This window comes from Triticum aestivum, chromosome 5B (genome assembly GCF_018294505.1).
Source record: "Triticum aestivum cultivar Chinese Spring chromosome 5B, IWGSC CS RefSeq v2.1, whole genome shotgun sequence".
In the NCBI taxonomy this organism is placed as follows: domain Eukaryota; kingdom Viridiplantae; phylum Streptophyta; class Magnoliopsida; order Poales; family Poaceae; genus Triticum; species Triticum aestivum.
The window spans coordinates 126,089,006-126,112,233 of NC_057807.1; the positions used below are offsets into that span (position 1 = coordinate 126,089,006).

At 45.0% G+C, this 23,228-nt stretch overlaps 3 protein-coding genes across 5 annotated transcripts; 1 reads left to right on the plus strand and 2 right to left on the minus strand.

The window, feature by feature from the left end:
• Nucleotides 1–707: 707 nt before the first annotated feature.
• LOC123110763 (uncharacterized) lies at nt 708–11,828 on the minus strand. 3 transcript variants are annotated; one of them, XR_006453698.1, is made up of 6 exons: nt 11,509–11,828; nt 10,858–10,973; nt 9,774–10,118; nt 6,205–6,301; nt 5,010–6,035; nt 708–1,195 (listed from the first exon to the last, which is right to left on the minus strand). XR_006453698.1 is itself a non-coding variant. In XM_044531370.1 (4 exons), exons 1-3 carry the CDS (start codon nt 11,617–11,619, stop codon nt 9,782–9,784), a joined length of 564 nt encoding a protein of 187 aa, XP_044387305.1. In that variant the 5' UTR covers nt 11,620–11,823; the 3' UTR covers nt 708–1,195; nt 9,774–9,781. The 3 variants fall into 3 exon arrangements, 1 of the variants encoding a protein (XP_044387305.1); XR_006453697.1 differs by having other exon boundaries at nt 5,010–6,301; XM_044531370.1 differs by lacking the exons at nt 5,010–6,035; nt 6,205–6,301 and having other exon boundaries at nt 11,509–11,823.
• Nucleotides 11,826–17,538, plus strand: LOC123110762 (RNA pseudouridine synthase 1). Its single transcript, XM_044531369.1, has 2 exons — nt 11,826–12,208; nt 16,336–17,538. The coding sequence occupies exons 1-2, from the start codon at nt 11,851–11,853 to the stop codon at nt 17,016–17,018; spliced, it is 1,041 nt and encodes a 346-aa protein (XP_044387304.1). The 5' UTR covers nt 11,826–11,850; the 3' UTR covers nt 17,019–17,538.
• Nucleotides 17,539–18,233: 695 nt separating this feature from the next.
• LOC123110764 (DNA-directed RNA polymerases II, IV and V subunit 9B) lies at nt 18,234–19,798 on the minus strand. Its single transcript, XM_044531371.1, has 4 exons — nt 19,478–19,798; nt 19,317–19,392; nt 18,728–18,886; nt 18,234–18,553 (listed from the first exon to the last, which is right to left on the minus strand). Exons 1-4 carry the CDS (start codon nt 19,504–19,506, stop codon nt 18,473–18,475), a joined length of 345 nt encoding a protein of 114 aa, XP_044387306.1. The 5' UTR covers nt 19,507–19,798; the 3' UTR covers nt 18,234–18,472.
• Nucleotides 19,799–23,228: the final 3,430 nt, after the last annotated feature.

The window sequence follows — 23,228 nt, forward strand, 5'->3', positions numbered from 1 at the left end:
ATACCGATAGGGCCCAGAAATACCTCTCCGATACTCAGAGTGACAAATCCTAATCTCGATCTATGCCAACCCAACAAACACCTTCAGATATACCTGTATAGCATCTTTATAATCACCCAGTTACATTGTGACGTTTGATAGCACACAAGGTATTTCTCCGGTATCCGGGAGTTGCATAATCTCATAGTCAAAGGAATATGTATATGTCACGAAGAAAGCAATGGCAATAAAACTTAACGATCATTATGCTAAGCTAACGGATGGGTCTTGTCCATCACATCATTCTCCTAATGATGTGATCACGTTCATCAAATGACAACACATGTCTATGGTTAGGAAACTTAACCATCTTTGATTAGCTAGTCTAGTAGAGGCTTACTAGGGACACTGTGTTTTGTCTGTATCCACACATATATCAAGTTTCCGGTTAATATAATTCTAGCATGAATAATAAACATTTATCATGATATAAGGAAATATAGATAACAAATTTATTACTGCCTCTACGGCATATTTCCTTCACTATGATGGGGGGCGCTTAACCTTGCTTTTTACTAAACCGTCTCCACATTTTTTATTGTGCAATGACTTATATCCATTTTTACATTGTACAATCTTCTTTGTTTAAATGTGCATTCTATATTTTATATTTTATATTTTCACTAAAACTTCTCTTTTACATTTCCACCAATCACATGATGTGCAAATATCTGTGAATGCTATCCGATTGATTGTCACTGTATTTTTTTGAAACAAAAGGGGTTTTCCCCCCTCTCCATTTTATTGCATAAAACAGAGAATAGCAAACCAAAACATAATGATAGCACTCGAGCCTCACCAAAGTAGCAGGCCAGACTATATGCAAACTACAACTACTAAGAGCAATTGATTCGGCAACACATCCAGCGTGCATCAAGGGATCTAAGTAAGGTCTGTCCTATTACAGAATGACATCCTCACGCAGGAGGGAGAGATCATCCAGTGTGCGCCTTCAGCATGAGTCCATCTAGTCCCTTATTTGCACCATCCTTGGTCCCTCCCATGCAATGCGCACCAGCTCACTTCTTCGTCGGTCCAACAACAGGAGACAACGCCGCAGTAGCATCGATTGATCCCTGTCGCATAAGATTTTCCACTGATGCAACAGAGCACACACTCTCCCCAGAATCACCCGAATGCTTGCCCACGACACGCCCTGAAAACACATATCGTTACGCATAGTCCAAATGCTCCAAATGGTAGCAACACAAGCAATGTTAACAACAGTCTTCTTGTTATTAGCACCCCATAGATCAGACGGGGTTTTCACCCAATGCGGATATCTGAAGTTAAAGGATTCAGCAACGTTTTTCCAGGTTTCTTTTGCAACTACACACTCGAAAAACAAATGGTTCACAGACTCGTTTTCACAGCAAAACAAGCAGGTTTTATCATCCACAGGACATCTCTTGGCTAGGTTATCTCTAGTAAGAATCTTGTTATGGTAGGCTAGCCATATGAAGACCAAGTACCTATGTGGTACTAAAATTTTCCAAAAATTCTTCCAAATGGGGGTAGAACCCCCCCCCCCCCCCCCCCCCCAATTGATCATATTATGAAAGGACTTAACAGAGTAAATCCCAGACGCTTCTAGTATCGAGACAAGATGATCCTCTCCATCACTAGGCTTATTAGTAGATAGGAGTTGAAGCAATTCATGCCACCTGTTCAGGAATTGCATATCAACACATCGCTTAAAAGTAAGTTTGAGAACCACACCATCCCACACCTGAGCTACAGTACTCTCTTGTTGTTGGCAGATATTGTATAGATCCCAAAATTGGGTTTTCAGACTCAAGTCACCAGCCCAAGTATCATGACAAAAGCTAATACTTTGGCCATTTCCAAGTTTCCATTTAGAGAAAGGTCTAGCTCTAGCCAAGGCCCATGTGATTCCTTTCCCAAAGGGGAGCCAGTATTAGAATTAGACCAGAGAAGGTTGGGCTTGTTAGTGTTGTACTTATGTTTAACTAGTGTTTTCCAATCTTTGTCACCACCCAAGAAGAATCGTTTAGACCAGGAGGCTAACAAGGACATATTGAACTCTCGTAGGTTTACCACACCTAAGCCACCAAAGGCTTTTTTTCTAGGATACAAATCCCCAATTTGCTAGATGATATTTATGATCATCACCCACATTCCCCCAAAAGAAGTGAGCCATTTGTGAAGTAATTGCCTTAATAGCCCATTTAGGGAATTTAATAACAGACATAAAGGTACATTGGAATACTAGCAATACAAGTTTGTAACAGCACCAACTTATCCTCATAGCTAAGCACCTCTCCACCCACAAATTCTTTTAATAATCTTGTCAATAATGGGTTGGAGGTCCTCTCTTCTCAATTTTAGATAGTGTAATGGGAACCCTAGGTATTTAAGAGGGAAACTCCCAATTTTGCAACAGAAGGTTTGTGAGAGTATTTTTGCACTAGCTTCATCAATATTAATGGGAACGAGCTCACATTTTTCATAATTAATTTTCAACCCAGAAAGGTTCTCAAAGCAAGCTAGTAACCATTTGAGGTTTTTAGCATGATCAATGTCAGGATCTAGAAAAAGAATAGTGTCATCTGCGTATTGTAAACTAATCAAGCTATTGGTAATAATGTGGGGAATAATCCTCGAGATAATTTCTCCCCAAACAACCTTGGCTAAAATTCTGGAGAAGACATCTGCAACTAAATTGAAGAGTATGGGGGAGCTAGGATCTCCCTGTTTCAAACCTTTACCACCCACAAAATATGGGCCAATCACATCATTAATCTTAACAGAGAAAGAACTATTCTGGATAATGGATAGAATCCATTTTATCCATTTAGGACCAAACCCCCTGGATGTTAACATCTCAATCAAAAAGTCCCAATTTACCCTATCGCATGCTTTCCCATAATCCAACTTGAGGACCACCCCAGATTTATCTGACCTATGAAGCTCATGGATGGCCTCATGAGCAGTAACAACACTTACCAAAATAAATCTGCCCCTAACAAAAGCAGATTGACATGGAGATAGTAGTCTATCCCCAATAGGGGATACTCTATGACACAAAGCATTATTGAAGATCTTCATCGAGCAATTGCTCAAGCAAATGGGTCTAATTCTTTTTCATATGTCTAGCATCTGGTTCTTTTGGGATAAGAGTAACAGTAGAGTAATTAAGTCTTTGTATATCTAATGTACCACATTCAAAATCCCTAACCAGTGCCATGAAATCATTTTTTATCACCTCCCAGAAGGTTTGATAAAGAAGAAAGGACAAGCCATCAGGGCCAGGGGCACCATTGGCATAGGACCCCATAATGGCTTCTCTAATTTCATCCTCTGTAAAGGGTTTTTCAAGAATGTCATTCTCAGCATCTGTAAAAAGTTCTTCTGCAGACCAAAAATGATCACCCAGGTGGATATTAGGTTTTGGTTCAAAACCAAAGAGATCCTTATAAAAGTTAGTAGCAACCTCTAACATATCTTTTGTGCAGTGGACCAGGCCATCAGGGCCCTCTAGTACAGACAAGTGATTTTTCCGTCTACGATGGTTAGCCACTTCATGAAAATAGGCAGTGTTTCTATCACCTTCTAGTATTTTCCGGTCTCTGGATCTCTGCCACATAGCAGTCTCTTCTTTTTTCCAAATTTCCTCCAACTTTTTTTAGTATCATTCATTCTGAGGATATCCTCAGTAGAGACTCTGTTTTGTTCAGCAAAAACGTCAAGGATATCAAATTCTTGCAGGAAGTTTTTCTTTTCTTTTCTCTTCATAGCAGCCTCTAGGTTAATGCTCCACCCTTTAGCTTTTTGTTTGAACAGTTTGGTTTTAAACTGCCATGTCTCAATGGCAGTTTTATAGGAGGGGAGGAGTAGCCCAAACTTGTTTGACTAAGTCAGAAAACCCAGGTTTTCTCAGCCACCATTTTGCAAATTTGAAAGGTTTGTTCATTTTACTCCCCCCAGTTCCAGTGTCTCAAAGGATGGGGGCATGGTCACTCCCCACTCTAGGAAGGGAACAAAGAGTGGTTAATGGGAAGTGACCATCCCAATCAGGAGAGGAAAACACTCTGTCAATGGTAGCAAAAATAGGATTGTCTTGATTATTACCCCAGGTATAAACCCTATTGGCCAGCTTGATTTCCATGAGACCCCATTTATTAATCCAAACATTAAACAGGAAGGCCCAAGAGTTATTAATATTACCAGATGATTTCTCCTTGGCTTCTCTGACCAAGTTAAAATCATCCCCCAGTAAGACAGGATAGGACAACCCATCACATACTTCATGTAGTTCAGATATAAAATCTACCTTGTCCACAGCATAAACTATACCATATACTACTACTAGATGCCAATAAAACCCATCAATCTTATTTTTCAAGGTAAGAATCAAGCAATATTTTTGTTATATAACACCAATACACTCAAAGGGGCAGGAGTTGACCCCTACAAGGATCCCACCGGCAGAACGAGCAGCAGCCAAAGAATGCCAAATATAATCAGTAGACCCGGCTAGTATCTTTAAGAAGGATTCAGAAATATTCTCTCTTTTAATTTCTTGGAAACCAAAAAAGTTTGGTTTGTATTTATTAACTATATCAGACATGCACTGTAATTTTCCTTTTTGCCCCATACCCCTAATGTTCCAAAAGAGACCTATTGTGGAATTTTAAATGGGTGTTAAAGGCTAAAAAGCCCATGTCTAGGAGCAGTTACCAGACTAACAACAGAGCCAGCAGTGCCCCCTGGGTTGTTGGACTCAGGTCTGCCTTTTTCAGGAGTACAAACTCCACTCCCTCACACCGAATATCACTTAACTCACCAAGCAATGATATTTCAGGGTTTTGAGAAGCAAACTCAAGGCATTTTCCAGTTTCATCTCTCACCAGGTTACTTATAATATTTTTCCCTTCTAGAACAGAGTGACCAAACAGCAGAGGCATAAGCCTCTAAATTATCAAAAGAAGCACTATTAAAGGACTTACTTTTGGAAGTAGCAGGGATTTCCAGGTTCTTCCTCATCTTGTATGCTTCAGCTGTTTCCATTATATTTTGGTTCCTCTGCACTCTTGTTGAAGGCCTTTGAGAGAGAATTGGGCCCCATTTACCAGAGATGTTTTTCTTGAAGGGAGGGGGGAGGGATATTGTTACCAGCAGTATCATTTCTGACCTTGTTCCTCAACTCCAGCATCTTCAGACAGTTCATGACTGGCTCATTTAAGGTCTCCATTTCACTATCAGTATCTCCAGCTTCAGTGGCAGTATCTGAACCATAGCTATTAAAATCTCTCAGTAGGCCAGAGCAGTATATTTTCTGGGTAGAAACTGCAAGACTGCCAATAGTGTCAGCAAAATCAGCTTCAGCTTGAGGATCAGGTGTGTTCATCTCAGGCCCATCTAGAAGTTTGATAGGTTCAGCAAAGGGGAGGATGACAACAGTCTCACAACTTTCTTTCGCCACATTATCCTCAGGTTTTTTGCAAGGAGTATAGTAAGCTTCCACCAATGCAGGAGGATGAAAGGTGGTGCACTCCTTACCTTTACTAGCAGGTGGGTTTTCAGAGGTGCTAGCTCTATTAGCTAGATCCAGTTCATCAAAACCATCCTCACCATCTTCCAAGCGGTCCTTGTCAGTATCACCCACATCAAGATCATTTTTAAAGCCATCCACATCTATATCAGTAGGTCCATTATCATCATTAGGATAATCAGCACCCACTTGTTCAAGACCTTCAACAGTGAAAGATAGAATGTATAGCTTTTTCCTCATTTCCATAATCTGTTCAAAGGAATTTTCTCAGGACTCCTGCACACGATCTTGATTTTGACTTTCTCATAAAAGCTCTTCATCAACCCATTCCAGTCCACATCTACCAGGATCCCAAAGCACGAGGCAATCTGAGAGAATACCTTCCACGTGCACCATTTTGACGACAGGCCTTCAACAACAACCCAAGCTTCAGTCAATTTGGAGAAAGGGTCTATTGCACCAGTCCATTTCTCAACAGAGACTGAAACACCAGTAATTGGCAGATCAAAGGTAGGGAATTCAATTAGTTCTTCAACATTCTTCCAAGGAGGGAATCTAACCAATAAGTTTTTCTCTAAGAGTGTTCTGACTTGCCATGGCCACTGTCTAAGCTTGCAGAAGATCTCAGAAAGATTTTTAATCAGATCTACCTGGTTGATCTCTCCTTTAACCATATGGACCTCGCCACAGTTCCTGAAATCAGCCAATTCGCTTCATGGCCCACAGGTGCATCAATATGATAGAATCCTAAACCAAGAGCAGAGCTGTCAAAAAAGGTTGCAATAGGGTGTAGCCGCGCCCAAGCTGAACAGTTGCTGACATTTTGCCCCTCTAGACCACAGGTAAAGCAGATTTTCTTCTCTACGCAGTTACCAACATAATGCTAGGCCCCCCACATGTGAAACATACCATGTCTTTGTATCTCTCGTCGAGGATCTGGGTGAGTGGCGCAGGTGGAGCGGCTGGTGGAGGTATGGCCGCAGGCGGCGGGGCTTGACGCGGCGTAGTCATCCCACTTGCTGCCGAAGGTGGACCCCCCCCCCCCCCCACGCACGCGCTCCCTGGCCACCGCACTGTATAATTTTTGTATGTGATTTATTTTTCTTATGTATTTTGGAAAGTTTAAGGTGTATACATGCGCATTCCTTATACTCTCATGCCATCAAAAGTTGTAGGTTGGAATCCCCAATAAAACCTTTCGCAAATGTGTTTGATACGAACCACCTACTGTACCTTTCATAATATACGTGGACTATCCGAGCTCAACCTTTATTTAGACTAATTCCTACATCACCACTCCAAATATCCATGTGAAATGTAAGTTCTGTTCTAGTGTAGCTAGGCACCACACATTTTATCCTATTCATCCATGAACAGTAGATTTGATTTTCTTCACCTGATTTACATTGAGTTAGAGGATACACCCGGACTTCCAAAGTTGAGATTTTCTTCACACGATTTGGACGGAGTTGATAAGACAATCTTATCTTAAGATTTGCATGTAAATTTAGAGATGACAAAATAAATATGTCTACAATAGGGTTATATATCTCTTAGCCTTATCTTCAATAACTACTATTCCTAAAAACATTGTGAGATATATTGTGCTAAGAGATCATCTCTTAAATAAGACAGCTTTTCCATATGATTTCTCTCACCTCCACCTCAGCATTTATGCTACGTGACACTCCTAATATAACACTATTGTACATGTTGCTACATGACACTCCTAATATAACACCATTGTACAGTACTTCCTCCGTCTCAAAATTCTTGTATTAGATTTGTCCAAATACGAATGTATCTAGTTACGTTTTAGTGTGATACATCCGTATCTAAGACAAAAAGTTTGGGACAGAGGAATACATGTCAAGGATACACCCGGACTACTTTGCCACTAGGACGAGAGCCACCGTTGACAAGATAAGACCAGCATGTTTGGGGACACATTGCAGGGAATAATGAAGATGAAACAACCGAAACAAATAGATCACGAAAAAGAAAAATGTAGGGTTTCCCTGCCTCCCCTCGGCGCCGCCGTCTGTCCGCCTCATTTTCGGTGGCCTTAGGGTCATGGCGACGCGGTGGATCTCGGCCTTTGCCGGCAGGAGGGGGCCACAGAAGATGAAGGAGAGTGCCGAGAAGATTCCACTTATTCTAGATTAAAAGCAGTTCAGGACCAGGTACGCCGACCACGATATTTGGAGTTTGCAGTAGGTGATCATGCTTGTGGCGATTCTTTTGAGTACTGTATCTAAAAATCCCCGTCGATTCCTCATTGGCACCTTTTCGAACACAACTGATGCATTCCAAAATAACTCTGATTCTAAGATCTTTTCCCTTGGCCATGAACCTCCTTTTCTTTTTGGATTGACTTAACTTAATTATCGATAGATCGAACAAACCTAAAGGATCTGGTGGTTGTGTAATTGTAAGATTACTGATCATGGGATACGGATCTAGTTCCTGGCTCTGCCTACGCAGAGCTGAGTCGGATAGTCTTGAAGAGATGTCTTGGAATGTTTGATGGCCGTGAAAGCAAGAATTCTTTTATTTAGCCATAATTCGCCTAGTTGTTTTTTCATATTTTGTTAGAGTTTGTGTCCTGCTCAGGAAGACAAGATGGCGCGGCTCCTTGAAGATGGAATAATGTTTTTCCCATCTAGCGCCCCGTCTCGATGGTGTGTCTAGCATCATCGATGGGCGTGTAGAGGTGTGTCTCTGACGGATCTATCCTTGATGGATTTGCTCGGATTTGGTCATAGTTTGTCTACGTTCATGTGTTTTCAGGTTGGATCCTTACGATCTACGCTACTCTTCATCAGCGGCGGTTGCTGTTCTGCTGTGCTGGTCCTATGAGGCCTTAGCACGGTAACTTCCCGACTGTCTACTACAACAAGTTTTGCCCGGCTCCGGGGACGAAGGGGCAATAACAGCGGCACATCTTCGGCTCGCTTCAGTGCTTGTAATCGTGGCTAGGTGGTCTTCAGATTTGGATTTAATTTTTATTATTTCTGGTGATCATTGTACTGCCATGATTGAAGATGAATAGATTGGAAGTTTTCTCGAAAAAAAAACAACCGAAACAAATGATACAAGAATTCTATTTGCTATAGAGTATTTTTTTCTACTTTGAAATAACTCTCCGCTTAATTTGTCTTGGTAGTAGACATGTGAATTAGGAAGGAAAAGCTATTATTAAAGAACTTCATTACTCCATTTAATAAATCAAACATATTGCAACACAAAGAATCTGCAAGTCCGTACGTAGATCACTGAATCTTGTTTGAAACTTCATAACATCGTTTGACCATTTCAGATAATAAATACAGTAACATGCATGTCATGGCCTGAACGATTTTATTTCACCAAGAACAAACACATAGTAAAGTCTACAGATTATTTAAGCAAGAAAACCTACAACTTTAAGGTATACAAAATGAACTCAAGAATTATATCTAGAGGCAGTAACAAAGAGACCAAGTTACGAAACTAAATTGTTTAGATCTAGAGTATCTCATCACAATTCGAACTTCTATATTTGTATAGAGATGTAGATTAAACAAGAAAAACAACTATTTTCTGAGGAAAGGCCATCATAGGCGCTCAGCCTAGTCCTGGCTCCGCTCTTAGCAGTCTCACAAAATTGTACTCCCTCCGTAAAGAAATATAAGAGCATTTAGATCAAAGTACTTACTAAATAGCAATTCAATGGTTTCACAAAATTGTAAATAGCAATTTAATATTTTAGTGTCGCCTTAGAAATTCAAAAGAAGCAAAGAATGAAATTCAAATATTTTAGTGTCAAGTACCCAAGAGTAAGTTTATTCTCAGGAAGTAGTCAACCAATTTGTTCTACATTCAGGACACACAGTTAGATCCCCTCTAAGGCTCTAAAGTTGAAACACCCTATAGCAGCCACTTACATAACTTTTCACTAGTAGTATAAACAAAGAAGCCACAGGCATAAATCATACTCCCTCCGTCCGAAAATACTTGTCATCAAAATGGACAAAAAGAGATGTATCTCGAACTAAAATACGTCTAGATACATCCCTTTTTATCTTTTGAAGACAAGTATTTCCGGACGGAGGGAGTACAACCCTAGATTGTGGAACTATATCAATATCCAATACCTCAACACTTTTTTGGCCATGAAAACACAACAGCTAATTTACCCTGCAATAACTGAAAAACACAACAAAAGGAAGAACGATACCAGATCTCCTAGTTCCTGTCCTCGTGATCGTCATGCTGGTATGTAGCGCCACCGTTTGGTATAGCACCTGCTGCTTTCACACTGATGTCACTGAAAGGCCTCTTCCTTGAGGAAGACGATGGTTCAGAGGCATCCATTTCCATATCCTTCTGACCCTCCTCTACAGCCATATTTGTCTGTTTCTCTTGAGGAGCACCGGATGTTGAAGCTGGAGGTGGCATCACATCAATTCCGCTGAGCCGGCAGAAGACTTTCTCAACTGTCTCAGTGATCTCTTTCCCTAGTCCACCATTGTCGAGTATCAGCTCCCAAACTGCCTTTGAGGCTTTCTCAAGAACCGGAGTTCTGCATTCGAACAAATGAGTTAGCACTGCTTTACAGGTTAGATATATTATTTCTTCTGCTTCAGGCGACGATATAAAACAAAACTATCGAAGTTCTAAAAAAAACTCAAAACGCTGGTAAAGTGCAGTAAAGTACCAAAGGCACGAATCGTCTGAGATGCAAAGTTACAACTGTGTCCAAACAAAATGCACAACGTGCAAGTTAAACTTCCAGCAGTGCCAGAATACCAAATATTAACCTGTATATTCCCAAGGTTAAGAAAACCACGCGTGTGCTTAAGTGTGCCTACACGCTAGGCGATGACAGAACTGGGAGCCTTGACCCTATGCGCTCAATTAAGTAGGCGGCACGCATAGGCAATATAGGCACTAGGCAATGATAAAACTAGGAATTTACACCGAGCACTTTCTGAACCTTATTTCACTACTATTACATCATATTATCGGGAGCTAGATGACTGCAGTACTTTCAGAACAAACAGTGGTTAGCAAAAATATGATAAGGAAATGTGTCGTCATGGAGTATTGTGTGCGCTCAAAAAGTCAAAGTCAAATTCACATAATAGTTCTCTCTTTCTTTCTACTTAGCATCCAGAAGGAATACTGTACATAGAAAGCTGTGTATATGCTAAAAAACAAATTCAAACCAAACAATATGTTGTAAATTTATTATTGAGCATATCATGTTTGCTCTATGCCACATTGCGTCAGTAAATTATACACAAACCAATAGTACTTACTCCAATTCTTGTCTAAGAGCATCAAACAGCTCCCTCTTGGTCTTTTTCTCAGCTCCAGGAGTCTTCAGAACTTTGCTTTGCTCCACCATCATCATAGTATTTTTCTTCATGTCCTCCTATGGAAATCCGATATGAGAAGGTTTAGTCCCAATAAGCCAACTAAACCATTCCATTGATCAAGCCAATCTTGGTAAAAGCAATGCAAGGAAACTGTGATGAGAAACACATGTCTATAACATAGCTACATTGTTCAGAATTTATCCTGCCACGCTAAAATTCCCTTATGATGAGGGGAAAAAGACATTGCAACCATAATATGCTTCCGAGTGAGAAATGATTTCTTTTTCAAATGAAAAGAAAGGGTGCTATGGCAGTGGCAAAATGCAGAATTAACACCTAAAGCTTCAGTTCCTTTTATTTTCACGCACACCAGCAGTACAAATGCTCGGAAGGAAAAAAAATCCATAGCCATGGCCATGGTGACGACTCTATTGTTCTCCGCTCCAGCCGCCACTTTCCCATCAGCGACCAAACTACATGGGACCTCGCCGCTGCGGTGCTGCCTAGCCACTGAGAGCAAACTCACAAGCAGGAGCGAGAAGAGGATTGGAAAGAGGAAGGATGTGGGGGAGAAGCGAGCTGGAAGCATACGTCGGCCTTGAGCTGGGCGATGATCTTCATGCGGAGCGCGTCGACGGTGCCGTCGTTCTTCAGCGACTCCAGCACCTCCTCCGGCCGCACCACCTTGGACGACGACCCCATCCTCCCCCGCTTCCCAAAATCAGTAAATCGCCGACCAACACCTCCTCCTCCTCAACGCTCGCGCTTCCGATTTGCAGCGGGACAGCTCCAGGAGAGGCTCGCGGTGCTGCCGAAGGGTCGCCGGAGACTCGACCTCGGAGGCTAGGGTTGGGTTTCTTCCGCGGGGGAGAGGGGAAGCGAACAAGGCAAGTATCGTGTCTTTAATTGGAATCGGTCTCCTCTGCGGACCAAATGACGAGACTGCCCCTCCTCCTCCCTCTGCTCTCGCCTCGGGCCGTCTCCCCGCCACGAGCCCTGACGCCGCCACGCGCGCGCCGCCTCGCCGTCGCCGCTGCGGGAGCAAGCGTCCAGGACGCGGTGATGTCGGCGGCCGCGACCGGGGAGTACCCGTGCCCGGTGTCCCCGCCCTACCCGGCCGTCTCCAAGGACGTGGAGCTCCGGCGCGCCATGACCGCCTCCGCCCGCTCCGGTGCCTACTCCTCCGCCGCCGTCGTGTTCGAGGACGAGTGGCTCGCCGTAGTGGACAAGCCCGCCGGCGTCTACTGCGAGGCCCTCCTCTCCGCGCTCCCTTGCTCCACCGCCTCCTCAGGTACTTCAAACAGCTCTAGACAGATCGCGCCATTAGTTCGCAAGGACACAACAAAATCCTCAGATGCTCGTGGCCTAGTAATTTCAATAGCTGTTCAGATTTGGTTGCTTTCTGCTTTGTGTACCACTGCAGCTTGTACCCATGAGGTATTTAGTAATGCCACAGTACTGCTTCTTTAACTGGTTTAGTTTAGATATTGGAGCAAACATGGTTGGAAATTCACATACTGGGAAATCAGAAACTCTGTTTTTGATACCCTAAGAGCATATCTCTGGATGTTAGGACCTGGTTCATCGCATTTGTACTTTGTAGAGATACGGGATACCGATGAGTTACCTATTTGTAAGTGGACTTTGTTGGTTTGTGTCGGTTCTCATGATATTCCCAGATGGTCTTAGTTTGGAAATAGGAATTGATATGTCTCATTTTACTTTCAGAGACTGAAATGCACTGTCATGTGATGATAAACTGTGTATTTATGTGTGATGAGGGCAAGGGTTATTGTAAGTCCATAACGTATGCAACCTAAGCTTGTAAGCTAAATCAATGCAGATAAGAGTAATCTGTGAAGTATGAAATGGTTGCTGGGAACAGGAAAGGTCAATTGCACAAGTTGAAACTTGGGAGTGGATGTTCCATTCAGCTATTATGGCATGATGCATGATGCTATATCATATCAGCATGTCTATGGTGTCACAACTGAAAATACTATTCTGATGCAACTGCAAAAAGAATACTATTATCATGTACTCCCTCCATCCCACTAGTGTAAAAAATGCTCTTATATTATGGGACGGAGGGAATAGATTTGAACAATGAAATAAGAAACTACGCCATCTAGCATTTCCCATATATGTTTATAAACACACACCTAAATATGAGTCGTTTTGTATATTAGAAACTAAAACTAAAGCAAAAGTACCCGAGACACCCTAGGCTAGCCAAACAAGAAAGGACAAAGCCAAAACTGAAACTGAAGCAAAAAATGAAAATTAAAGTGCAGGGCCAGCCAGGCCATCGATGCCCATCAGGGAGGGAGGGACGGAGGGACGGAGGGGGGGGGGCGGTAGTATATATCTATATTTTACATATGGCAACACATGTACAAATGTGAACTTGAGCAGATGAAGAAGCAGAAGGGTTTTCAGAGTTTTGTCATTCCACAGGATTCTAAGAAGCTATGGGTACTTGGCAGACCAATTGATTCTACAAAGAAAGCCAGCACAATCTAATATGTGTAGATTAAATTACCATTTTCCATCAAATGCACATTGGATAGATTGACCACATTTTCCCATTTGAAAATTTTATGTGTAACTGTGCATACTAGTTGTTAGAGTCTCTGTTTTTAAGGCGTCCCGCCTTGGACGCTTAGGCGATAAGGCGCCCCGCCAGCGCCTTACAAATATGCCCGCCTTAGGCGCTTAGGCGTCGCCTAGGCGATAAGGCGCCCCCCAGCGCCTTAGATCGCCTTACCGCCTTAAAAACATAGGTTAGAGTACGTAATGGGCCTAATGGGCCTGGGCTGGCGGTATAGCCCGTTAGTCTTAGGGTTAATCAGAGATAAGGGTCGCTTGCTTAGGGGTCAAGTAAGCCTTGCTTGGGAGTCAAGTAAACCTCTCTATATAAAGAGAGGAGATGTATCAATCTAATCAAGCAAGAATTAAGAAGGAAATCCCTTCCCTCTTGCCTGGCCGTGGGCAAAAGGCCCCCGGCCGGCCCTCTCGCGCCCTCCTTCTAGCAGCGCCATAACAATTTGGTATCAGCTAGCTTCGGTTCGATCATGTCTTCACCGCCGCCAAGCCCGTCTCTTCTGCTGCCGGTCACCTCGTCGCCTCCAGCGACCACCACGACCATCGCCTCGCTCCTGTCCGCGCCGGGATCCTCCGTCGCGCCCGCCCCCGCCGTCCTCACCCCGGAAGAGGTGTTCGGGGTGCTGCGGGACCTAACCCAGGCAGTCCAGGAGATCCACCTGTTCTTGGCCGGGTCCTACAGGCCGCACCCGGCTGCGCCGCCCAACGTCGCCCCCGCGACGCCGTGGCTGCCGTGGCAGCCGCCGCACCAGGCAGCCTTCGCCGCGCTCGCCGGGCCGCTGCAGCTGCCATCCATCGCCACCATCGCCCAGCCCTGGCTGCAGTGGCAGCCGCCGCCGTGCCCGGCGCGACACCACGGCAGCCGCTGCAACTGCAGCAGCCACCGCCGGTTAGCTCCGCCGCCCAGTATGGGATGCCCTACGACGGGACTGCGACGACCTCGTTCCCATCAGCGCCGCCGCCATCCCAGGGCGTCCACATCCAGCAGATCAAGTCCCCGCCGTCGCCGTCACCGCTTCCGTCTTGGATCGCTACCCGCCACGTGTCGGCGGCGGTGAGGCTGCAGGCTGCTGTGCGTGGCCTCCTAGCGCGTCGGCGTGTGCGGGAGATGCATGGTCTGCAGCTGCCGCTCCTCCAAGTTGCCCTTTGTTGTGCAAAGGACCTCGACCTCGTCCTGCTGCGTCGGGGATCTTGGGCATGCGGTTTCCCCCACGGGAGGCGGGCATGTTGTTTTCCCCGCGGGCAGTGACCTCAAAATCTGTGACATCGGCGGTTGGGGGGCGCACCCCTCCTTGTCATTCTCCATCACAAGCACTCCACTCTTCCCTGTGCAGTGTAGACCAACAGCCATACACATGCACTCCTTTTGTCTAGGTGGTGTCCATGGGATCCAGGTGGCTGGTGGCTGTACACGTGCACGTCCAGAATAAAGCGTCCCAGTCTATTTCAGGTTGAGAGTAATAACACAATCCGAGATGTAAAAGGCTTGTTTTTAGGTGTTAGGTTTGTGTTGCGTCGAGTCATGGTTATAAGTTGGTTAGGCTGCAGCTCGAGGACAAGCTGCATGTCCAGGTGGGGTGTAGTGTTAGAGTACGTAATGGGCCTGGGCTGGCGGTATAGCCCGTTAGTCTTAGGGTTAATCAGAGATAAGGGTCGCTTGCTTAGGGGTCAAGTAAGCCTTGCTTGGGAGTCAAGTAAACCTCTCTATATAAAGAGAGGAGATGTATCAATCTAATCAAGCAAGAATTAAGAAGGAAATCCCTTCCCTCTTGCCTGGCCGTGGGCAAAAGGCCCCCGGCCGGCCCTCTCGCGCCCTCCTTCTAGCAGCGCCATAACACTAGTATTCTTGCACGAAATAGTAGTCACACCATCGTATCTTGAAAAAGGAATTGTGAGATGATCAAATGTGTTCTCCCACTAGTTAGCAAGTCCTGATAGGAATATTTCTTTTGAGCAAACTTCTGATAGCAACTTAAGCCATGTTAGGAGTAACATGGACATTACTTATTGTGATGTATATTTTGACTTCAAGTAAACATTCCATATTTTAATTCCTGATATAATGTTAGAATTCAAAATATTACAGTGCTGTTAAAATAGCCTTCACAAATAAAAAAAGATTGTGACCTGAGTATTGAGTTCACCATCCAAATAATACAGGAACCAACATGGAGCTTTCAATGAATATAATGCTTCCTAAATATATAAGCTTTCCTTTGACCATATTCAGGCCCCAATTTCCTGAAACTTGATCTGGAATTCTAACTGTTCTTCTAATCTGAAGGCATTTGCTTGGTTACTTCTGAATGATAGACTCGATACTAAAGATGCTTCAAAGGTGAAAAGTTGCATTCTCTGCAATAATGGCCAGCTTGAGAACAGGGATCGTCTCTTCTGGAACTGTTGCTTCAACAAAGATTTCTGGAACTTGTGGTGGAAAACGAAGTCATTATGGCCAGTTCATCCTTCAACAATCCTTTCTTCGTGGAGGTCTTTGTTATAGCTGCCTGGAATATTTGGAAGCAGATAAACTCTAAAATCCTTAAGATGTAATCATAGTTTAGGCTTTTGGTCTTTCATATTCAAAAGGGACATTTTTCCTTCTTTTGTACAGAATGTAGTAGGAGTGTGTGACTCCCCTTTAAATGTTGGCTTGAATAATACATGCATATCCTCTTGTAAATACTTCTGGTCTGAATAATACGTTACCGTTGTGGCCTCCCCTACAGCTTTTCGCTAAAAAATAGTTCCTACTATTACTGACTTGCTATCTCCTATTTGTAACTGAAGAAAATTCTTATCCATGACCTGCAGGGGATCCTTCAAGTAAGCCTAACCTTCACCTCTCGAACAGGCTAGATCGTGATACCAGTGGTCTCATGGTCATCACCAAATGCAACAAAGTTGCAGCGAAGCTTGTGAAGGCCTTTACTGAGCACAAAGTCAAGAAAACATATCTAGCTCTTTGCGTAGGTTACCCACCAGCATGGGAAAAGATTAAGATATGTTCTGGTCATGGGCGATCAAAACATGGTGCTTGGCGTGTGTACGCTATGGCTGATGTTGGCCGAACACTGCCAGGGGGTTCCTCTGTAAGGGACATGAGCACAAAATTTGAAGTGCTAGGGACAGATGGTCAAGGACAGTACAGAGAACCATCTAATGTTGATATTGATGATATAGAGTCGATTACAGTACAAGAGAAAGCAGCTGACCAAACTTCAAATGTTGATGTGAAGAACCACATGGTTTTTGTTAGAGCCTATCCTCAAAGTGGACGAACACACCAGATTCGTCTGCACTGTCAGTATCTTGGGTTCCCTATCAGAGGTGATGTGAAGTACGGAGGAGTGATCGAGTGGAACGGTGTGGACTGTGATGGTCATGCGTTGCATGCAGAGAGCTTATCATTTGTGCATCCGGTAACTGGATTGCCCGTCACATTCCGAGCATCTCTCCCTTCATGGGCAAATGAAATTATTTCAACAATGGGATGAAATTCCCTTGACCTTATTGTGATGCATGGCCCTCCAGTCAGTTTTGCTGAAATTTTCAAGCAAGACCAGCATTGAACTGCCAGAAGCACCTCTTGGAGGTCCTCAAGGAGAGCAGCATTCGTCGGTAACCATGAAAGGAAGAATTCTAACAATTGTTTGCAGCTCGACAATGGCTTTCTTAGTGAAGAATCTTGGACGTATGTACTTGTTGAATAGGCTATCACAAGTACTCCTTCCGTCCGGAAATACTTGTCGGAGAAATGCATAAAACTGGATGTATCTAGAACTAAAATATGTCTAGATACATCCATTTCTCCGACAAGTATTTCCGGACGGAGGGAGTACTGGATTATTGTTCTAGCACAGATTTTGACTGTATCCATGAAATTAACTTTTTGCTGTGTAGCATCAAGATGGTTGTTGTAGCAGTATTTTCAGTACTGCAGTTGTAACCATGCACATTGTACCATGGGATATTCAGTTCTTGAACAATATATACAGAGTCTTCTGTTGCACCAAACTTTTAGGATCCAGGTCTGGAGATACTAGAAAAGGAACTAGAGTAGAGGGAAATACACATGAGCTCCACCCCCCTATATGAATATTAAGAAACCTGGAATCTTGAGATACCAAATTTGGGTGCCCCATCTACTCCCGTGTGAAGTTCCTGAAATGTATCCATGGCAAAGAGAATACAGTATGACTTACGATCCATCCAAACAGTTTTTTTTTCTATACATAGGAATTTTTTGTCTTTTTTACTGAGAATACATTTCCTAGATAAACTGCTGAAGGAAACATGTCACCCGTTAAAATGTCCACATCCCCGCTCTCTGATAAACGTAGTGGAACACGGGGATATTCACTCTTGTGTACTCGATTGTTTTCCTCCTGGAGATGTTAAAATGATCATTACCTTTCTGGTGGATATCTGCACTTCCTGTCTGTTCATGGTTGTTGTAACATTGGTTCTAGTACATAGCTGATTCAGTCATCACTGGAAAACTATTTACATAAGAGTTCCATGATGAACTAAAACACAACAGCCGATGTAAATAACAAATATTTGAAGTTCCTCAGCTCATCGTTTGCTGGCATGAGTGAAAATTCAAAACATGTTCCGTTCTTCGTTTTTTATTTGAAAAAAGAGACATGTTTTCTTGAAATTTACTGCTCAAGCTACTGCAGAAGTGCAGACGGGAACAGACCACCAAGTGAAAAATGTCCTCATAGCATCCTTTGATTAATGCAATGGACCACAGGGATAATTTTACCCCGGTGGACTCGGTTGTTTTTTCCTCACGGAGTTATGAAAATGATATGCCGCCTCAATACATCTGAAACATACAGCCAATTCATGCTACTGGGGAAAATATCTCTTGGGAAGAAAGAAAAAACAACTCTCTCAGACTGTTGCATGGGTGGAATCCGTCATCGGTTGGGTGATCGGCACATCATTCTCTCCACCGATGACCGCAGCTCGGGTTGCAGCAGACGAAGAAGAGCGTCATCCCCTCCTCACCTCTCGCGGTGGCCTATAGAACACAGCAGAATCAAGGTGAGGTTCTTGTTCAGGAAGATTGTAGCAATAATGTCAAGTGTCTATAGAACACAACCGAATCAAGGTGAGGTTCTTGTTCAGGAAGATTGTAGCTAAACCTCTGAACAATGTCAACTGTTTGTGTTGGGCTTGAATCTATCAATTTTACCTGGAAGAAGACAGCTTCGCCGTGGCCACAGACGGCACACCGGACTTCCTTGGTGCGGGGAAGGGTGGGGTCGCCGGCGACGTCCTGGAGCACCTGGGTGAACTCTCCAGCGCTGTGGTGCACCACGTTCCGGTAGACACAGTTGTTGTCTGCAACCTCCTGCAGTCTCAGAACGTTTCAAGGTCAAAACAAGAACCTAGCAGCAACTGGCAATGCACTGAACAATTGGCAATACTTGTGTCGCAAGTTGACAGCCTATGCTGCGCACTTGTCTTTCAGTTCAATGTGCTCAAGCTCAGTTCTTCCTCAGACTGAGCACAGCACAACAGCCCTTAATCTACCGACAGACCGTACAATTTTTTAGCATGCCACATTAGTTGAGTCTTTCCTTCCTTTTTCCTACTGGAATGGTTATGCTTGGTGTTAAAAACGCCAAAGGTTTATGCTCTTTTTTTTCAGATTTACCCAAGTTTTGCTGATCCTCTCATCTTGTACAGTAATTTTCAGGACGAGGTGGTATGAGGTGAAGAAGAGGATCTTTGGATGGACAGAGCGGGGAAGAAGAAGAAGAAGAAGAAGTGGTGGTGACCTGGTGGTCGCAGTTCCTGCAGGCGAAGAGGAGCACCTTCTGGTCCCTGTCCTCCTTGGGATACAAGATGTTGTTGCTGCGCCGCGCCCCCCAAAAAACAAAAAAGAGAGGATGAGACGGATCTGCTAGGTCAAATCCAGGGCCCAAACAAGGAAACATACCATTCACGGCAAAACTTCATGGCACTCATGGCTGCTGCTGGGTGGTGACTGAGACCTCCTCCTGTCGGCTGATTCGATGCTTGCCTCTCTCAAATCAAATCAGAGATCTTTGCTACTCTTGGCGTGGAGCTGAGCCGATGCCCTGGCTATCCCCCCGTACCCTTTGCAGGAAAGTGTATGGATTGGATTGGGGGCAGGTCGGTCTCTCGGAGGGGAAGCAAGTCGAGTCGAAGACGCCTTTCACTCTTCGGGGACTGGCTGGGGTGGAGCTGGAGTGAAGTCAAACACAGCGTGCCGGCCTGCCGGGGGAGAATGTCCTTTTCCGATGCCTCGCTGCTTTGTTTGTTTCTCATGCTTCTGCGATGCCACCTGTCTGTGGGGACACCGCACACAACACGTAGAGAGGCAGAGATTTCATGATGATAGAGAAAGCCAACGCCAACGGTACGCTTCCTGGCCAATTTGTTTTTGGCTGAATTTTGCTGGTTTTGTACCCCTGCAGCTGCCTAAAAAAAAGAAACCAAAACTTTGCTCGGTCTTTCCAGAGCTGTACCAGCTGGAGCCTGGAGGAAACGGAGCTGGAAGGATCCACAAGGTCCGAAACCAAAGCGTGTGGTGTGGATACCTTTCTATGGCGGCTCGTCAAAGATTTGTCAATCCTTTAGAAATTTCAGAAACAAGTTAACCAACCGCCTCAAGAAATGTCTTCTCCCTCTTACGAGATGGCTGTGGTTGCCCGTGCATGAACGGGGTCATACACAATGTTATTTATTTATTACTCCCTCTGTCCTAGAATATAAGAACGTTTTTGCCATTATGCTAGTGCAAAAAAATTCTTATATTTTGGAACGGAGGGAGTAAAATTTATTGAAACAGAGGCAATTAATAATTAAGAAGAAGAAAGTTGCCTAGTTAATTTACAGAAAATCGGACGAAAACCGTTACAGATAACTCACGGACTACTCACAAATTACAAAGGGAAACGTTTTGCACCAGACGACCGGTTAAGCGTCGCGCCGGTCGCCTCCCACGACACATGCGTCTTGTGGGGCCCAAGCACCTCTTTTCCCACTTTTGTGACTTATCTCTTCCACCCTGATGCGTGAGACTATCGTCTTCTTTACATCCCCTTTTCCTCCCTCCTTCTGCCATGGCCATCCCTCGATCTCGTGCGCCTTACAACCTCATCCACACATCCGACTGCGCTTGAGCACCCATACAGGGGTCGCGCATGAGATCACTGATTGTCGTGCTCTATGGAGGCGACGAGCGACGAGCTTGATGCTCGTCCTGTGGGGGCGACAACCACCTCGATTCCATGGCTGCACAAGCCGGATCGGCCGCATGGTGGTCAATCGACGACGGGACGCGCTGCGCGCTGCTACGGGGCCATGGTGTCGCGCACTACTATGAGCAGCAGCTTACCAGCAGTGGAGCGGCCCGTCTGCGGCGGAGGCTATTGCATCCAGCAGCGACAAATGCTGGGACCGGCGGTACCGCAGGGGGACGTGCTGCAACCAATGAGTTGCGGTGCTGGAACCGACCGGAGGAATTGCTTCAACCGGCAAGGTTGGTGGTGGTCGGCGATGGCGGTGGCCGCCATGATTTTTTGCTGGAACCACTTTTAATTTTTTCTAGAACCAGCTTTCGATGTTACTGCAATTGAAGAGGATGGTGGTGCTGTCGTCGCATGTTTTTTTGCTACATCAAGTTTTGGCTGGAACCGCTTTCGACTTTTGCTGGATCCAGAATTTGATTTTGCTACATAGGCTAGGATCTGGGGCGGCAACGGACGACTGCTGCTATGTGTTTTGCTGCATAGGTTTTTTTGCTGGAACCAACAATCGATTTTGTTACAACCAGCTGCGGCCGAGCTGGAACCGGCGAGATTTGTTTTGTTTGCGACCATCGGCGAGGGCGCATTTTTGCTGGAACCGTGATATTTTTTTGCTGGGACGGTTTTTCGTTTTTGCTACTACCAGCGAAAACCCCTTTTTCGTTGTTGAAGCTCTTTTTGATGAACACGGTGGTGGAAGCCGGTTTCGGTGGCGAGCTGAGACGGCGACGGCAGGGGCTGCTGCAACAACGACGCCCACATGTTGGAACCAACCGACGAAGAGCTACAAACGGCAGACGTTGAATCTTCGCGGGTAACCGCGCTGCAATCCCAACGGCCGCACGACGAGAGGCGTCAGGCCGGCAGCACGGCAGCGCATGCGGTGGCGCTGCAACGGGAAGATGAGGCGAGGCGAGGTGGTGGCTGACGCGGCGGTGCTGCAACCGGAAGATGAGGCGAGGCGGTTGGCGCGGGTGGAGGTGGCGTTCTCGCCCTCTTCCTTTTTCCCATGCAGGAGGTTGACGAAGGAAGGGAAGGGGTATTGATGTGACTTTTTTTGAGAAAAGGGGATTGATCTAATGGGTGTGCATGTACAGATTGAACTGCTCTAGGCAGACCGGCCGAAAGTTTCGGCCGGCGCGCCGACGCCTATCACTCACCAATTACAAAACACCAACACCACTCAGACGGCCCTTCAAACAAAACAACAACCGCAACACACGACACTTGCACAACACAATGAAACTCCTGATGAGCACACCAAACAACTGCAAAAACTGGGAACCCTCCATCATGAAATCATGGACACCTTTCGAATGTTGCCACTCTTCTCACTTTTGTTCCTCTTTGATTTCTTCTTGCTTGGCTTCTCTTTCGGACAACACTTACTTGTCTTGCCAGATCCAGGCTGATCAGCTACCCATTTCTCAGGGAAATCATAAAACTCATTGAATTTCTTTGTGTTGATGTCGTCAACCAAGAGGCTCCTAGGAGCCGACATCAACATATTGGCCGCATCGACATCCACAACCAGAGGAACCACCGACATGACATCTCCAACCATAGGAACCACCAACACAACATCATCGACCACATGAACCAGCGACTCAATGGACTCAGACACCTTCAGGTGCGCACATGACATAGGCGAAACATGTCCCTGAGGTCACCGGTGAGTTCACCTCCAAATGCTCCACAGAAAAAGGTGAAGCAAGGTTCAGGCAAAGTTCCCATAACTCAGGCATGACCTGCAGCACCAGAACCTTGAGCACGCTGATGGACTCTCCCTCAGTGGCAGGCAACACAAGAGACATCGTCGACGATGACGATGGGTTGTCCCCAACACGAGGGGAGAAACATCCATATAGCTATTTCCCCTCTTCCTTTGTGGAGCTAACATCAGCCACACTAGGAGAGCGTGACGCCAGAGTGGTCTGTGGCATAGCCGGCGCAAGGGAGAGACTGCTCACATTAGCCTCCGCTCGCTCCAGAAAACTCCCAACCCACGCCAGCCAACCCTGCAGTAGCATTGTCTGATCAGCCATAGAGGACTACCACATCACATTGGACAAAGTTATTGAGCCAATGGTAGTAGAGACGACAGACACCCAAGACCCATGGCAAAGCGCCTTGGAGGGGAGCAAAAATTTTATCGGACCTTCACATGAAGCTGGAGCAGGACGATGAACATTACTGAGGACTGGCAGCATGAGAAGGCATGTCAAAGACCTTAGAGGACGCATGGTTTGCGACATTCACACACGAGATGACCGTGATCGAAATATGCCCTAGAGGCAATAAGAAAGTTTTTATTATTATATTTCCTGATTCATGATAAAGGTTTATTATTCATGCTAGAATTGTATTGATCGGAAACTTAAATACATGTGTGGATACATAAACAAATACCGTGTC

What these genes read in the sequence shown, in the direction of transcription:
- LOC123110763 (XM_044531370.1), bottom strand. Translation starts at nt 11,619, where the DNA reads ATGGGGTCGTCGTCCAAGGTGGTGCGGCCGGAGGAGGTGCTGGAGTCG. An exon ending in TCGCCCAGCTCAAGGCCGAC is followed by an intron (nt 10,974 to 11,508) that starts GTATGCTTCCAG and finishes GGATTTCCATAG; the next exon opens with GAGGACATGAAGAAAAATAC. An exon ending in GCTCTTAGACAAGAATTGGA is followed by an intron (nt 10,119 to 10,857) that starts GTAAGTACTATT and finishes GTTCGAATGCAG; the next exon opens with AACTCCGGTTCTTGAGAAAG.
- LOC123110762 (XM_044531369.1), top strand. Translation starts at nt 11,851, where the DNA reads ATGACGAGACTGCCCCTCCTCCTCCCTCTGCTCTCGCCTCGGGCCGTC. An exon ending in TTGCTCCACCGCCTCCTCAG is followed by an intron (nt 12,209 to 16,335) that starts GTACTTCAAACA and finishes CATGACCTGCAG; the next exon opens with GGGATCCTTCAAGTAAGCCT.
- LOC123110764 (XM_044531371.1), bottom strand. Translation starts at nt 19,506, where the DNA reads ATGAGTGCCATGAAGTTTTGCCGTGAATG. An exon ending in ATGAAGTTTTGCCGTGAATG is followed by an intron (nt 19,393 to 19,477) that starts GTATGTTTCCTT and finishes GGCGCGGCGCAG; the next exon opens with CAACAACATCTTGTATCCCA. An exon ending in GCAGGAACTGCGACCACCAG is followed by an intron (nt 18,887 to 19,316) that starts GTCACCACCACT and finishes CTGAGACTGCAG; the next exon opens with GAGGTTGCAGACAACAACTG.